Source organism: Haemorhous mexicanus, chromosome 2 (assembly GCF_027477595.1).
Source record: "Haemorhous mexicanus isolate bHaeMex1 chromosome 2, bHaeMex1.pri, whole genome shotgun sequence".
NCBI lineage: Eukaryota > Metazoa > Chordata > Aves > Passeriformes > Fringillidae > Haemorhous > Haemorhous mexicanus.
This window is the reverse complement of record NC_082342.1, coordinates 45,573,293-45,590,642: the sequence shown is the minus strand read 5'-3', so window position 1 is coordinate 45,590,642 and position 17,350 is coordinate 45,573,293. Positions and strand designations below refer to the sequence as shown.

The 17,350-nt window shown below is 40.3% G+C and overlaps 1 protein-coding gene across 4 annotated transcripts in view; it reads left to right on the top strand.

Annotated features, from left to right (window-relative positions):
* The window catches only part of PDGFD (platelet derived growth factor D), a 138,467-nt gene extending 121,370 nt beyond the window's left edge, over nucleotides 1-17,097 (top strand). For all 4 annotated transcript variants that reach the window (XM_059838626.1, XM_059838629.1, XM_059838625.1 and 1 more), the window contains 2 exons: nucleotides 2,774-2,988; nucleotides 13,697-17,097. In XM_059838626.1, coding sequence (XP_059694609.1) covers nucleotides 2,774-2,988; nucleotides 13,697-13,831 — 350 coding nt within the window. In that variant the 3' untranslated portion in view covers nucleotides 13,832-17,097. The remainder of the gene's footprint in view (nucleotides 1-2,773; nucleotides 2,989-13,696) is intronic.
* Nucleotides 17,098-17,350: the final 253 nt, after the last annotated feature.

Below are 17,350 nucleotides of genomic sequence, written 5' to 3'. Positions count from 1 at the left end.
TAAACACATGCCATAAAGCTATGTGAAATGAGGATGGTTTTAATCAGAGGATTTAAGGGAAGGAAGGGGCAAACATTGGGCCCCAAACATCCAGTTTAGTGCTCCAGTGAATCTCTTTTATGTTTGCCTTACTTTCAAGCTGTCTCTGATGCAGACATTCTGCAATAATACTTGGGAATTATTTGCATCCAGTCTAAAGAACCTTTTAGTTCTAGTTTTAAATTAAGGACTCCAGTGGTTTCAGTCCTTGACAAGTAAAGCAGCTGGATTTCACACCAATCACACCAAGGCTCGGTTACATTTTAGTCACAGCAGTGAAGTGATGCATTAAACTGACTGTACTGTAAAATCTCATTCTTACATGGATGAGGAAATGGACTAGCTCCAGACAGTAAAACAATCCAAAGACAGGAAAAAATGCATATTGAAGCTTTCAGCAGAGATAGTTTTTCAGAATAAAATGTACTCTTTTGTTGGGGGGCAGTAAACAGTGGTCTAGAGTCTAGGATTAATTAGGCAATGGCAACTGTTCTTGTGTGTCAGTGTGGTGCTAGCAGAGTACAGGATACATTGTTCACAGAGTACTCTGCACGCTCACCTTATTCCCACCTGGCGCTGCAGTTCTGTAGAGGCAGAGTAAAACAGAGTGTAGGTGTTTACCTCCAAATGAATTTTAATGGAGGATGACTTGTGTGTCTCTTAAATTGTTTATTTAGGCTTTTCTTCTCTGCCTGAGATTACTTATTTTTGTTTTCAACATCACTAAAATGAGACCTTTCTGCTTATCTGAGTATCTCATAGATATTCCCCTGGTTTGCTGCAGTGTCAGTGTGGATGATCCAGGCTTTCCCCTCAAGCAATCTCATTAGCGATGAAGGCAGCAAAGTTTCAGCCATCTTCTTCCTTTAGTAGATTTTTTCATCACATCAGCTGGCAGAAGTGAATACTATCCAGCTAGTGCTTTCCTTTACCAGTTATCAAAGCTGATGGCAAAGGTCCTGGTGAGAATGTTTAGAGGTGTGGGAAACACTTCCTCGTGGAAAGAATTAGCCTGAAAGCCTGCAGTGAGAAGAGGTGGCTTTGAAGAATGACAGTGGAGAAGAAAATAAAATTTGTTAAAACAAAGAAATCAATATACCCTGGACTTGCCAGTCCTGGCTAAGGACACTCACAGTGTATTTTTCTCTCAGTGCATGAGTATACCACCAGTCCCATTGATTTTGTGCTCATAGCAGGAGGATGATCTATATCTCTTCTGGAGAGATGCTAGCTCTCTGGAGAGAACCTCTGAGATTTCATGGGGGAATGTATTATAATTGCTATAAAATAGCAATTTATCTGTTAAATTCCCATTGACTGAGATAACACCTTGTCAGGAAAGTGAATCTGCTATGATTTTCTATAATAGCACTTCTGATATTTTTGTACCCTTGTCTCTTGCATATCAGCCTTGTGATTATCTCTAGGTTTGAATGTAAAGGTGCATGATGTTTACAAATCGACAGCTTTTTCCACAATTACCTTAGTGATGTTGACAAGGCCTGAGTCACAGAAAGTATGAAGAGTCTTTGTTGTAAGTTTTGACATATTTGTATTAAAGCACAAGCATAAGTGTTCTCAGAAGCAGAGGTTATGTTGACCTGTTAAACATGCCCTGAAAATCTGATATGTTCACAAACACTAGACTGTTACCTCAGTTCTCATTTGAGCCATCCCTGTTTTCCTGTTGATGCTTCTGTTAGCAAATAGTTTGGAGTCAAACTCCACACAAGTTCACATGCCCCCCACTCTTGAATGAATTACTGAGCTTTGAACACACTGGACAGAATACTAAGGAAAGAAGAAGACAGAAAAGGAAGGAAAAAGAAATCTATTTCTATAGAAATAGAACTCATTAAATTTGTTACTTTTGTCTGTGTCACAATTGTGGAAAATATATTCATAAAAGCGGGTTTTGGTTTTGTTTTAGCTTTACAAGGCAAAGCTAGAAAAAGCACTTAAACTCACATTTGATAGTTTATAAGTTATTTTTATGGCTGGCTTTACTACTTTTTTACATGACAGATCTCACATACTAGGTATTTAAACATCAACCAACTATTGGCATTCAGTGGGCCTATTAATTTTAATTGTATTTATTTGTATGCCTATTATAGTAACATTAACAGATTAAATTAGTGCTGCTTAGATTGGTTTCTCCATCTAAAAATGAATTATCTAAATTTTATTCATAAACAGTATAGACAGGCAACTTGAGGAAGAAAGTCATGCAGGCTGTCCTAAATGCTCTTGCCATGGAAGGGATGAATCACTCCCCAAAAATGTTTCTCTAGTGAGCACAGGAAGGGCCTTGTTTTGGCTCATAACAAAAAAAAAAAAAAAAAAATAGATCTAAGTAAGCCAGGTATAAACAAAGGAGGGAAGAGAGTGGCAGAGGTGGAATCTCTTGCCCAAGGATCCAACTATGTGGAGTGACAAAACAAATAAAATGACCGGTCTCTAGCTTTCAGGCCAGTATTTTACTGCAAACCTTCCCTGCACCTCTACAGTTGGTGTGATCTGTGCTATGGCAGTCAGTGGGAGAAGGATGACAGCCTGGATGGCCTCCTGTAATGATTTGAATTTGGTATGTTTATGTTTATCTGTTCAGACATCACTCCTGTAGTTCACATTTTTTCAACCAGCACCCCATCACTCTGTGTTATTGACTGCCCGGGGAGCAGCATCAACCAGAGGAATGTCCCACACTAATGAAGCTTCTTTTGCATTGCAGTTGACCTGGACAGGTTGAATGATGATGTGAAGCGTTACAGCTGCACTCCAAGGAACTACTCTGTCAATTTAAGGGAGGAGCTGAAGCTGACAAATGTCGTTTTCTTCCCCCGCTGCCTCCTTGTCCAGCGCTGTGGTGGAAACTGTGGCTGTGGGACTCCAAACTGGAAATCCTGCACCTGCGTGTCAGGGAAGACAGTGAAAAAGTATCATGAGGTATTTTCATTCTTTCTTTGTTACTTCTTTTGGGTATTTATTGCTTCCATGGGTTCTGAGGTCTTTTCTCAGAGCTGTGTGTGCTGCTTGTTAAGAGACTATGTTTGTGTGAGAAAGGGGTGTTGGCAGTATTTATGTGTAAGAACTTAGAAGAAGTTGGAGAGAACTTTTGCCACCTCTTAGTGGATGCCACCACAGTGAACTTTGAGAACCACTCATTCTAGTGAACTTTGTTTCAAGAATGAGCCTTATGTTGGACTGACTTTTCCCAGTCAAGGACTAATACAAAGTAAATGTACATACCACTGGAAATACTTTTTTAGTAAAACAGAGACATGGGTTCCTTGAGATACTTGACTTCATTTCCTCTTTCTCTAAACTTACGCTCACACTTGGAAATTACAATTAAGTCTCTTGTAAACTCTCTTCCCTTCCAGGTTTATTACTTGTAGGAGGCAGCTGAATCATTCAGCCTTAGCTTTTTTTTTCTCCACTCAGCAATTTTTCAGGAAGGCAAAATTTTTTGCATAGGAACAATGCCCATTATTTTAATCCATTCAGGAGGCATCTAGAGAGGAAAAACACAATGAAAGAGCATTTTGTAATCTTACCACTAACACAGTATTTTCAGATCAAGACCTGAGCAATGTTTGTTCCCTAAAGTGAGCATATCTAGGAAGTTACTTGGTAGTTGCCTTCCAGTTGTTAGAAGGTAGGGTAGCTGAATGCCATGCTGACTTACTTCTGACACATATCTCTTGTTAAGAGCCTGATTTACCACTTGGCTTGAGGCCCAAGTGAAAATGGACTTTATGAGCTTTAAACTTGGATGTGATATAGGCTCATAACGTTAAGGCATTATCTTGAGAGACCCTTGGGATGCAATTGAAGGCCAGAGCAGTGTGGTCACTCTTTTCAAAGGTAAGAGATATTTTCTGACACATAACTGCAGAATACAGCATACCCCATATGCTAGGACTGGAGAATAGTTAATATTTTCTCTAATTTTAAACAAGATGCAGGGAATGACCCTAGTAATTACAGAGCAGAAGGCCTTATCTCAGTGGTAGAAAAGTTAATTGGAAAAAAAATTAATAGTATAAAGCACCTAGATGACTATGAACTGATAAAATTAACTCGGAATGCCTTATATATGAATAAATATTTATACAGCACCACAATATTGTACAAGAATGCTAAAAGGACTGGCACCTCCTGCAGAGAGAAAACAGTCAGCCAGACAAGATCAGACATGGATTAGAAGCTGGTTAAGAGATAAAGAGCAACGAGGTGGAAGAGACAAGCAATTTTCTAAATGGGAAAGGGCTATCTGAGGGTGCCCCCAGTACAAAGATTATTATTTCATGTGTGTTCAGTCTGGAGGGAGCTGAACAGAGAGGTTGCAACAATGACAGGTGGCACAGGAGATAACATACTTGAACAGCAGAGAAGGCTGTGAGGAGTTTCAGAAGGTCTTTGTAACTGCTCATAAATGCAGGTTAGAAAAGCAGCAAGCATTAAGATGAGAGGTCTCAACTATTTATTCATATAACTTTGGGTGTTTGAGGGGAGGAGAAAGAAATGAGGGGTGGAAATTGGGCTAAAGGTCAAGCAGTGAATCACTGTCAAGAGCTTCAGGAGAACAGTTTAGTGCAGTGATAAGAAAAAGACAAGTGACAGTCCTCTGCAGGAATGGAGATGAAGGGGTAATAACACAGTAAATATTGCAGTCTGGATAAATTGGTGGGGGACTTGATCATTGGTGCTTAAAAGGACAAAGGCAGGACTAGAAAAAATTAATAGAAGCAGCAAGAATACATCATGAGAGATGTAGGGGAAGATACAGATCAAAAGTATTTTTAGGGAAAGTTGCTGAAAAGTTTTGGATCATTTCATTTAGAAAAAGAAAAATCTAAAGAGAGGACACAGTGAAAGATAGGAAATAATGAATAGTAGCTAAAGGAAAATTGGACCTTCCTAAGTAATCTTTTTGTTAAGAAAAGAACAAGAGAGAGACTGGAAGGAAACTAAATTAAAATATAAAAAGGAATTGGAGGGTTTTTTCATGGTAAATCTGTATGGAATTTCAACACTTAAATATGAGTTGTGCATAATTCAGAAGATTTGTGAAAGAACTAAAAGTCAAATATAAACTAAGGAATCCTGGGTTACAGCAGTATCAGAAATGAGTTCAACTGTTGAGAGTATCTAGAAAGAAAAATGCTGATTATAAATATGTTGTAAAGCACTTTTTTTCAGGTGTTTGGAAACAGGTAGTTCTGGAATACCAGAATATCACACTAGCCAGGTATTGCTCAGCATCAGGATGTCATGACTTATGACTGCCCCAAATTAATCACTAAATTCAGGAAATTCAACATTCACACAAATATATCACTGCTAATTTATTTTCTTACTCATTTCTACTCTGAAAACCGTATGAATTCAAGACAGTGTTTCATCCTTAACATTAAATGGCCTTTGTAAGTTTAAATTTAAATTTTATCCCTTAGGGATGTATTAACAGCTCATTGAGCAGATATTAAGCCAAGTATCTCCCATTAACATGAGTGGAAGTCATGCATATAAATTCATGTATGACATCCTAAAGATGTGTCCATTAATTTTAGTCCAAAATGTTTTCCACTTTATTATTATTATTAGCCACACACAGTTAATCAGTTTTGTTCTTATTCTCCTTTGACACTTTAATTTTACTTAAATACCAGGTGGAAAAGGCACTGAGGAGAGGCCTCTCCACATGCCAGTTTTAGAACCACAGAGCCAGTTTACTCTCTTAAAAGCCAATTTGAAACCCACTAACCTTATCCAAAGAGCCTTTACTTGCATAACGAAGGATAGAGCTTTGCACTTTATGAAATCCCCAGCACCATTAACTTGGTTAAAAGGCTCAACCTTCTACTGCAGAAGGACCTTGGCCAGATTCAAACACAAGTCTCGGTTAATTTGATTTACAGAAGACACCAGAAGGAAATATTAGGTGGTGGAGCAAAGAAAGTGTTTGAAGTAGCTGAAACTGAGTCGTTCAGACCCCAGACCCTTTCTCTTGCCAGACTGATTTTCCTTAACTTCTATTCTGGAGCTTCTTCTGAACCTGCAAGAGCTTTGTGTCCTGCACATGGATATGCTTGTCCTCAGAAGTGAAAATGTCTCTGGAGATCACTTAAAAGTTCCCTGGCATTTCTGAGCTACCCACTATTTCTGTGTGAGAAAGACAGGCAAATTTTCCAGAAGCAATAGGCTCCTTCTTGGCTTTGTGGCCAATGCTGGAGTAGCTGTGTGTTGGCAGCTGTGGGGACCTAAAGTCCTGGGTGCTTCTTGAAAGAGAGGCTTCTAGTCCAGAGAGATTTCAAGGTTATATTCTCCTTATGCTCTTAATGCTTTTTAGTTCCCTCTCGGTTCCTGTTCAAAGCCTCCCACTATAATCACTGAGCACTCTCTCCTAGCCTGGCCTCTCAGGACTAATAGCTGTCATGTGGAGCCTTTAATTTTCCCCATGTCCTTGAATGGAATGTACAGCTCTCTTCTGTCATGTCTGACTGTAGGAAGTGATGCAAAAGCAGGGAAAATGAGAACATGAGATGGCCACAATAAGGCATAGCTTTTCCTTTATTGCCTTGGGAGATGTTAATCATGAGATCTTCAGGCTTCTTTTTAGCCTGGAAGTTTGCCCTGACTTTACCAAAATACTCAGCAGTTTTCAGAAATGAAGGGGGTCATAACTTGGGTACACAGAGAGTTTTATTGGTGGGGTAGGTTTGTTTTTTTTTTCCTTGCAGGAGTCTTGTGATGCTCTGTGGTTTTCTGTGGCTTCTGGGTTTGCTTTGGAGCAGAGCAAATATTCTGGACAAATACTCATGACTTACCACATAGTGTCACGAACCCTTCAAACCAAACAGGCCAAGTCCTGGCAGTGTCTGAAAACATCTCTCAGGCATAGTCTGCCATGAGTGAGACTGAGTTATGTCCCAGTGCTCTGTGCAAGGGAAAGACAAAGCAGTGCATGGAAGTGATGCAGCACGCCTTAATCAAAGCTCAGCCCTACGGCTGTCTAACTATCTAAAGTGCACCTGATATAGAAGTGTGCTTCCCATTGCAGTTCATTTCCTTGAAAATGCCTGGAGCTTCTCTTTAAAGAGGAACAGGCTCTAAACCTGGAGATTACTCAGCACAGAGAAGGTGTGGGGGAACTCAGGCCAGGACTCAGATCAGCTGTGACTGTGGCTGTGCTATCCAGTCAGCATGCACATATCTCAGAGAAACAAGAAATCAGTTTCCCCATCTCATTGCTGTAACTGATGAGATGTGAAATGAGTTTCCCTGGGGAATAAGTGCTCTTAAGGTAGCAACCAGAATTTGTCAGAATGTATAAACCTCTGCAAACACAGTGCTGCGCTGCACAGCTAAGGGACATAAAAGGAAAAAAAAGAAAAGTGGTGATAGCTGATTGCAGCTTTTACCTACTTATCTGTCTCTCCTGTAAAGCCTGATGTGTTGTCGACTGTCTCTAAGGTGATTCTTCCCCCACCCCACCTCTTTTTGAAGCATTATGCCTCAATTCAAGTTTGATGTTGGCTGCAGCTTGTCTGGTGCCTTCACAGGACACAGATTCAATTAATTCTCAGAGAGAAGGTTTTGATCAGTGTTAGGATGGCAATTTCATAACCTTTGGTTGCCTTGAGAGAGGCAGTAGGTACCCCAGAGCACACAGTACTGTATCTTGGCACAAGTTGCTGGAGCATAAAAACAGCTTCAGCTGAACCCAACATTGCAAAGGCATAACAAGACAGAGGGAATATTATACAGGAAAAAAGAACACAGGAGCACAATAGAGAATTAAAAAGTGGAACTTCAGTAAGACAAACTTACTGCAGTGGAGTTAAGAAATGTAACTAAGACAATTTGATGCTGTTGGGGCTTTTTTCTTCTTTCATTTTTCAGAGAAATGAGAAGCAAACCTTAAGGAGGCACTTGAGGAGAGGGCAATAATGTTCAGCCTATCCTTACACAGGGAAACATAAGATAACTGGTCAAAAAATTATCCAAATGCTGCTGACAGAACAAAGGAAATTTGCTAAGGGATTAAAAAGAGCTAGAATCATCAAAGCAGTGTGCAAGGAATATGGTCTGATTGTTGTATGTCCTCGAGTTGATAGTACATGCATAAAGGAGATAAAAGGTTGTTATGGTAATTAAGGCATAGAATTAGCCTGACAAAAGAGTTAATTCATGCAATATTGTACAAGAAGCAGCAATGGGATTTATTTGGAATGCAAGTACAAGGAAACAAAATGAGTCAGAAATGACTGCTAGGTCACAGGATGAGCAGAGAGAGCACAGAAGTGCAGTGAGAGAAAAAGGTTCATTTTTAACTAGATGAAAAATGAAGTTTTTTGGTTGACATCTGGAAGTTAAGTGAGACATCCTGTGACATGTCAGGACAGGGAGGCAGTTTGTGAAGGAGGAGCACCTGTGTCTAGTCAGTGAGAAAACATCAGCTGTAGCATAATGCACACATAATTCCTGACAAGAGCAGAAAAAGTCAGGGTCTTGTTAATGTCACATATGTCAAAAACATCATAGCTTTCGTTAGTGCTTCAGGTACTTGAGTTTTAAGCAAATTAATTTTTCCCATGTTTGTTGTATTAAAACCAGGTGTTTCTTATGCATGCAAATAAAAAAATAGAAACAATAATCCCATCTATATTTAATAATCTCTTAATTTGCCTTCTACCAGTGATCAGCAAGCCAACTCATTTTTCTTGTCTCCGATACCCTGTATTTATCTCTGGTAAGAAAGAATACATCTTTGGGTCTATGTGATTGGTTTAGGCTATGTTCCTACTAGAGTAAAGGTCCTTGTGCTAAATTATGAACCACATTCCCATAATACTTGGCTTCTTGTACTCAGAGCACAGCTAAACCATATGTGACCTTTGGATTAGATAACTTTCAAAAATTGCAGAGTATGATTTTTTATGTCTATCAGAACTTGTATCTGTGTTGAATGTTTTGCAATTTGATGCTTCCTCTTTCATGAATCTCAGACAAATATAATTTGGTTTTTATGCTAGAATGATGTTATTTTTAGATGTGCAGAAGGAGATTAGATAATGCTGCATAGCAGAATTTTAAAATAAGTACTGCAAAGTACAAATTTCACTATCTAAAATAGCATCCAGAGTTGCTCACCATCCTCTGTCACAAGAATATGAAGCTAATTAGATATTGGGTAAGCCATAGTCATATTATTGATTTTCTGTAGGCTTCTTAGGTTAATCAGAAAGAAAAAAAAAGCCGATTTTTGAGTGAGCTTCATTTTTCTGCTGATGCTTAAAATACTGTTCAAGATTTTAAAAAACAATGTTACTGTTGTTACTAACAAGTAAATGATAAGTCAAAAATGCCTGTGGGTAATTTTTTTTTAAGTTTTGATTTGGTTTTTAATAAAACAGAAATCAGCCATCATGGACTGTCATGGGTAAATGCTGCCTGACTGCAAGGGTCAGTGATACCTGGCTAGGACCATCAGCAAATGCTGAAGGGATGGTTCACCTCACCTGGCTCTACCCATCTAACACTTGGAGTCCAAGCTTTGGGCTCCTTTCCTAGACCCCGGAGCTAGCCCTGCCAGAGCTGGGTGTTTCAGGTGAATCATGCTCTGGAGCTGCTGCTTCATTCCAGCTTCTACTGAAGACACGCCATGTATGGATCAGGGTGAACAAGTTCTCTCCAGCTGTGTCCTTTTCCTGGCAGTCACTGCCACTCTGCTGTCCTCAGCCCCACCTCTTGAAGTGTTAAGAGTTCTTAAGTGTTTTTACAGACCTGCTGAGATGATAGGGACCATCAGCCCTGACTTCCTGTGCTCCACAGGCAACAGGAGAGCGCCTGCTGCCCCCAGAGCACAACCCAAACTGGTGTCATACACCTCCTGGAAAGGCAGTACTCAAACAGGCTGGAAACCCCCAGGTTCCTTCGAGGGCTGTCCCAAGTGGTGCATGGGCTTGACTTAAACATGTGTGTGCCCTAATTCCACTTGAAGTTTTTCTGGCTTCACTTCCAGATCCTGGTTTTTGTCATGGCTTAGATCTCATTTAAAGAGGCTTTCAGAAACTGGCATCCAAATTCAATACATGATCAATGAGCAAGATTGCTGGCAGGGAAATACATGTAAGCATTTTCTTTATATTTCCTAGATCACTGCCCCCCAAGTAAAGTTACGTGGTGGCTACAGTCATTTTACCTTGAAACTTCTCAGGTAGATGCTCAGGCACATCTACAAAGTAAAAAGCCATACAGCATATTGGTGTGCTTCTATGGGGCTCTCTGCACAGGAAATGCCCTGCTGCACTTTTTTTTTTTTAATACCTATAAGCACCAAATCCAGCTCAAAAGCAGAATAATCTGTCTTGATTTTATTTTAATTATTTTAATAGTTTGATGACCATAATTTACTCAGTGTTTGATGAGAGGGACATGACTGTAGTTACATGCTCTTTGTGAGGCAATGATCTGAGTAGATGAGGCACTGCAATTTGGTGTGAAGTGACAGACAATGATCCTTTTATTTGAAGACTACAAGGTTGTTCCTTTTCACCCCTACCAAAACAAACAAACAAACAAAACAAAAACCCAAGCCTTTTGAGCATTCTAGACTTGTCATATCCATATTTTCTTACAGCTACTGATCCCATGAAAAAATGAGTGATAAAGTGTCTTGAACAGATTTATTTGAGCTGTTCTCATTAATTCAGTAGTTCCTCAGTTTTAAGGACGTGACCATGTGATAAATAAACAGCAGCTATTTGCGGAATAAAGGGTTGTCTTCCTTCTACTGTGGTCACCAGAAATGGCCTTTTTTCCAGATTCTTTTCAATTCCCTTGTACTTAGATGAAAATAAAACTGTTAGGTGGGAGTGAGACAGGGAGCTTTGAATATCAGCTCTGTGATCAGCTATTAAAGTAGCTCTGGAGGGGGATCTGGACAGGCTGAATCTGAGACTAGTTGTGTGAGGTTCAACAAGACCAAGTGCTGGGTCCTGCACTTGGGTCACAACAGCCCCAGGCAGTGCTACAGGATGTGGCAACTGTGCCTGGAAAGCTGTCTGGCAGAAAAGGACCTTGGGGTGCTGGTTGACTGCAGCTGAACATGACCCAGCATGTGCCCAGGTGACCAATGGCATCTTGGCCTGGATCAGCCAGGGTGTGGCCAGCAGGAGCAGGGCAGTGACCGTCCCCCTGTGCTCAGCACTGCTGAGGCCACAGCTTCAGTCCAGGGAAGGGGAACAGAGCTGGAGAAGGGTCTGGAGCACAGGTCTCACATCTGAGGGAGCTCAGGGTGTTTAGACTGGAGCAAAAGAGGCTCAGTGGGAACTTTATCACTCTCTCTGCGTGCCTGAAGGAGGGTGTAGCAGGTGGGGTGATCCTCTTCTCGCAGATAACAAGTGTCAGAACAAGAGGACATGGCCTCAAATTGTACCAGGGAAGGTTTAGACTGGATATAAGGGAAATTTTCTTTACTGCAACGATGGTCAAACATTGAAACAAGCTGCCCAGGGAAGTGGAAGAGTTGCTATTCCTGGAAGTATTCAAAAGCATGTGAGCTGTGGTGTTAGGGGACAGAAGTTAGTGGTTGACTTGCCGGTGCTGGGATGAGGGTTGGAGCCAATGATCTCAGAGGTCTTTTCCCACCTAAAGGACTCTGATTTGATAATTTCAGCTGTGTTCAATCACTGTTTTCCTGCCTTGTCTGAGGAAGTGCCTGACAGTTTATTTTCTTATCAGCAAAGCCTATATACTATGCTCAGGCTTCTTGATAAAAAACACAAAGTCCCCAAGCTGTCAGATGGTCTGTTAGCTTAAATACAGTCCACATCTTTGCTCTCATCCCATTGCATATTTTGATTTGCTCTCACCTGGAAAAAGTCAGATCTTCCTACCCTGTGATTTTGCAAACTGCCAGTCATCTGGATTGGTCATAATTTGCTGGAAGACTTCTTTAAATAAGGAATTTATCATGGGTTTAGTGTCAGCATCTGTACTTGATTTTTAAAGTACATTTTCTTTGCAAAAGCATCTTTAAAGTTGTGGTCTAGTTTTAACTCTGTAATAATTGCAGTAACCTGATTGAGTTCAGTTCCTTTGCGCTTGGGATGACAGTGTGATCCAGCAAATTTTCCTAGTGTCCATCAGGATTTATTGCATATATGGATGCAACCAATGTTTGAAATCAATTCAAAGATACTATATTTTTGTTGCTGAAAAAGAAAAAAGTAAAATTATGTTTCTGCATTTCTAACAGGGCAAAATAATTGTTTTCCCAACGCAATACAGCAGCATGTCTGTACCTTGCTTAGGCACAGTCCTTCCTTTCAGTATTACATAGGCTAAATATTCATTTCATCACAAAACAGAGAACAAACTGTGTTCAGTGCTTATCACTTTTGTTAAATCTCATGACTTTTCTAGCCTCAAGGCATTAATGTCAGAGAACAAATGGTCTTGTCCTGAGAGCTGCCAACCTGCCTGCCTTTTCCCACCTACCCTGCACAGTACCTCTCTATGTCTTTTGGCAAGTGCTTCACATTTGCTTTCTGGGGCTTCCTAGTTCTGTTGAAAAGTCTAATACTCTGTTGATCTGGAACACAGCCTCTTACTCCCTGTCATTTCCAAAACCATCTCAACTCTTGTATGGTGTTATGACATCAAAATACAGAAACTGCTTTGTAAAAAGGAAAAAAATAAAAAGGATTGTTGAGTTACAGAGTGATCTGTTAGTTACAAGCCAGTATAATCTGTGAGGGCAGAAATGTGGGTGCTTGAGTGGCTGAGGTGTTACAGACATTTAGGTCCCACTTCCCAGCTGGCCACTGGCTTTGGGAGGTCAGGAACTTAACAGACATCTCTCCATCTTTGAACAAGCAAGAGAAATCCACCTGATCTGGCTGTCATTGGCCAAGCTAGCTCCTTTTTACAACCTACAGCCTTCCTAGGGGCCTCAAGATCATCTTGCCTAGATGGAATTTTTTCAGAAGTGTTTATTAAGATGCATACTTCCCTAGGAAGTAATTTTGTTTTCTTGTTTGGTTGACGTTATTCACATTAAATTCTTCAGAAATCATTTCGGTTGAGGCAGAGATTTTTAAGGTAAGCCAACAAAACTCAGATTCCATCAAAACTCAGTGATATCTGACACATATTTTGTGCAAGCTGCTTCATCTCATTCTGCCCTTCACAAGTATCTAAGTTTTGGACCAAATCTAATAATATGTGTTTCAGAAACTTCAAATTGCGTAAAAAATACTCCTTGTTCTTAAGAGCAGAAATACTCTGCAAGGGAGAGGAGGGACAGGGCAGCTCAAATAGGAATGGGACTGCAAAAATAAGCCAGAGGAAACCTGCTTGATAGTTCGCATGCAAAGCAGCAACTCTGGACATGGTTAGGAAACTGCATGATATAAAGATACCTGACGTAGGAAAAAATACAGTCTGTCCAAGCTCCAGGACAAACAATACAGCAGGATGTCAAAGTGTGCAAAGAAAAAGCTGGAAATAAAACAAAATTGTGTCCAAATTAATGACAGTCAGGGCCATGAAGGGCTGTTGGTGCCCTTAGGGCCTCAACGTTCTCATCCTGAGATCTCCAACAGCATTTTCTAACTCAAAGCATTTTTGTTGATCCTCCCAGGTGCTGAAGTTCATCCCTGAGGCTGGGCATACCAGAAGAAGAGGCAGAATCAGGAACAACATGTCCTTGGTAGACATACAGCTGGATCACCATGAGCGTTGCGATTGTGTCTGCAGTTCAAGACCACCCCGATAAAAAAGGAAAAACAAAGAAAGAAAAGAAAAAACCAGACACACTAATTGCATCTTACCGGACATTTACTTTCAAGCAGGATTGCTCTGAGGACCTTTACTCACTAATCATTTGAATTTGCTACTAGCCTGCCTTTGCAATTAGCAAAAATCATTGCTGTGCTGATTAGTGTCATGGCAACTAAACAGATATATCCTACACTTATGTATCAGCATCCAAGGATTTAGGATTGTGGTTAGCTGGATTCTGAGGGTTGAGATTTTAAAAGCTCAGTTGCAGTCCTTAGGCACACAGTGCCCATTGAATTTAAATACCAAGTGTGTAGGTTTTTGTGGTAGTTGGCAATGAAATAGCATTGTGTTTCTTTTACACTCACCAGTTCCTACATTCAAATTCTGCTCCCATTTCTACCTCCTCAGCTCTCCTGATGGTAGGTAGGCTTTTATGGTGGGTATAAATGAGGAGAGAATTTGAGCCTGTAGGAGTGCAAAATGGTTTGCCCCACTCTCAGAGGGAACTTCTCAGCATTCTGGCCCAACAGAGTGGGATAGAATGCTTCAAATCCATCACTACATAAAATCACACATCAGTAAAGTCAAATCTCGCTGTTTGTACTCGAGCAACTCGTGTGCTGAAGTTAGTAGGTGCTTTGCATAAGCCAGGACACTGAGGGTGGTAAGGGGTGCCGAGGCTGGCAAGGCAGCCATCGGCCAAGTGCTTCTGCAAGAGGGGGCTCCTGCCAGCTCCCCAGGTAAATACCTGTGGGCTGGAACTGATTTTGGTCACTACCTACCTGATCTGGATTCCTGCCCCTTGCCCAGAGTGGCCCCACTGTTGCCCAAGAGGAGCCCCCTCTACAGAGGAAGGGAGAGCCAGACCTCCCCTTGGATCCTCCTCGCAGCAGGTTGAGGAGTGCCGTGCTTTCCTGTGGAGGAGATGAAGATAGGGCACTTGTTTGTTGAAAATATTGATTTGTTTTGCAGTTGTGTTACTGGGAAACAAAATTGTGTTTGAGATTTAATTATCATTATTTGGTTTGGGGTTTCTTTATTTGTTTTTTAACTTTGTCATATATGCATTAATCTTAGTAATCAGAGGTTAGTTGTCTCATTCCAGCTCTGTGTATTGCCATGGTTAAAGTGTTGACAGTGAATTTCTTTTTTATTGCATTTTGCTGAAAGCATATTAACTCATTAAGTAATGTCTGTCAGTCATCAAAAATGTGCATCATTTATTAACTTTCTGAAGAATATTACTAAATACCACCTCATAATAAAATTAGCACTTTAAAAGCTACAGCATAGCTTCCTATGCCTTTTAAACTATTACAAAAGTGCTCTAGCTGAAAAACAAAAATGATCCTTCTAAACTAGCTTTAAGGATTTTCAAATGCTGCTCCAAAACTGTAAAAACCAGGCAGAGTTAAGTTTCGCAAAGAATTGGAGTTTTGATCGTGACTGTAACAGAGGGAGTAGGGTGGCACATTTAATGGCTGAGGTTTTATGCTTTATAGTAGACATAGGCTGTATCAAATCATCTTGTCTGTGTTGGCTCTTGTCTTTCTGTCTCTCTAAAAGAGTGAAGTGGGTTGGCAATAATGCATTACAAGTAGTGGAAAATGGCATGTGCTATAAAATATAAGGCCTTCAAACCAGTATGTTTTAGTACTCCACAGGTTTGTTACAAAAGCACCCTAATGTTCTCATTTTCCCTCTTCATCAGCTCAAGTATTTTGTAAGTGCTTTTTTATAATTTTAGCAAAACTTTGCTGAAAGGTCCCTTAGAAATGTTGTGTTACTTTTTTTCCTGTACTTTAACCTTGGAGATTCAGAAAGTGTAGGGGTTTTATTATTTATATTAATTTTTCCTCTCTGGCTCCCAGATGTCTGTTTAAAAATGCTCCTGAATGCTTACTTGGGAAGTGATTCATCATTTTTCAAAGCAATTCACATTTAAAGAACAGCCCTGTAACCAAAGATTACCACCTTCATTTTGTAGTTCAGGACTATTTAAAGAACATCTCATTCTTTTTCTGTCTCTAGCTTAATAACAAGATTGACCCAGCCCTTCCATAAGTTTTAGCTAAGTTTGGAATAAATTTGAATGCAAGACCTTGGCAGTACGGATTGTTTCTGAGATGCTGAACTGCTGTTTTTGTCTCTGTCTGAATCGTGCCTAAGCACTCTGATTTCACAGTTAGCATTGGCTGCAGGATACACAAAGTGCTCTGAGGGATCCTTGGATTCCCACCCCAACAGCCACGGGTTGTGAGGGGCCCTTGTGCCTCCTGATCAGGGGATTCCAGCCTCGGCTGGGAGCCTGAGTTACCCCTAGAGGCAGCTGGGAGAGGCACTCCCATAATGTGCCTTGGTCCAGAGGCTGAAATCACACAGTTTGGGAGCATTCTTTTCTCTCCTTTGACTAAATAGAAAGATTAGAAATTTGATTTGGATATCTAAGTGGGATACACAGAGGTAGATAGTATCAATACTCCTTTTAAAGACTGAACTGCTGAGAATTCAGCTGACTGAGTCAGATAAAGGCAGCAGTGGATGCCAGGGTCCAACAGAAAAATTCAGATGCAAAGTTAAAAAAAAAAATCCTCTTGCTTAATGATGGTTTAACCTTCTTAAATGTAAGCTAAGCTTGTCACAAAGTTTAAAGTATTACTCCTGGGACACTTTAATTAATGGAACCATTCAGTGCTTCCTGCTGCCATACAGACACCATGCTCCCAGCCAGTGCAGGAGGGTCAAGGATGGGCTTCATGTGGCAGTGTGGGGATGATGACATACATGTGAACTAAGAAGAACTCCCCAGAACCCAAGCCCTGGGATGCAGTGACCCTGTTGAACCCAAAAATCAGAAAAGTTTTTCCTTTTTATTTATTAGTAGAAATTGCAAAGGTGTACCTCCATACTTTTTTCCCCTCTTTTGTCTTCGTATAATTGTTGTGCTGTTTATATGCTTTTTTAACTTAAAGAACAAAGCTGTTTAAAAAACTGATCTGGTTCAGTTTTATTGGTGGAATTGGAACTCCCCAAAATAAATACATTTTCAAAGGCAATTCAGAAAGAGCCCTAATTTCAAACCACCCATCAGCTTTTTATTTACTATATTCTTCTGGGATAGAGCCTACTTTCTTAAGTGCAATCTATGTATATTTTTTAATCTCAGTTAAATGCAGCTTTCCTAGCAGTACTTTTTACTTGGTGCAGTATGTAATGTGTCTTATCTTGATGAAAAAATAAATTCTGCTTTTGAAAGAAGATACTGTGAGTGATTATTCATATTTGGATGAAGAAAAAACCCAGTTATTTACTGAAAAACCTTTCCACAATATGACACCATCCATACTTAAAAGGTCTCCTTTTGAATTTTAGCAGTCATTCCCAGGAGCATCAGGGAAGGACCAAAGTGCAATTTTGGGATAATCGAGTTTGAACCCCTGAGCTGGCAGAGCTGACAGCTTCCTTGTGGAGCAGCAGCAGTGTGACAGCACCCCAGCATTTCTTAGAGCTG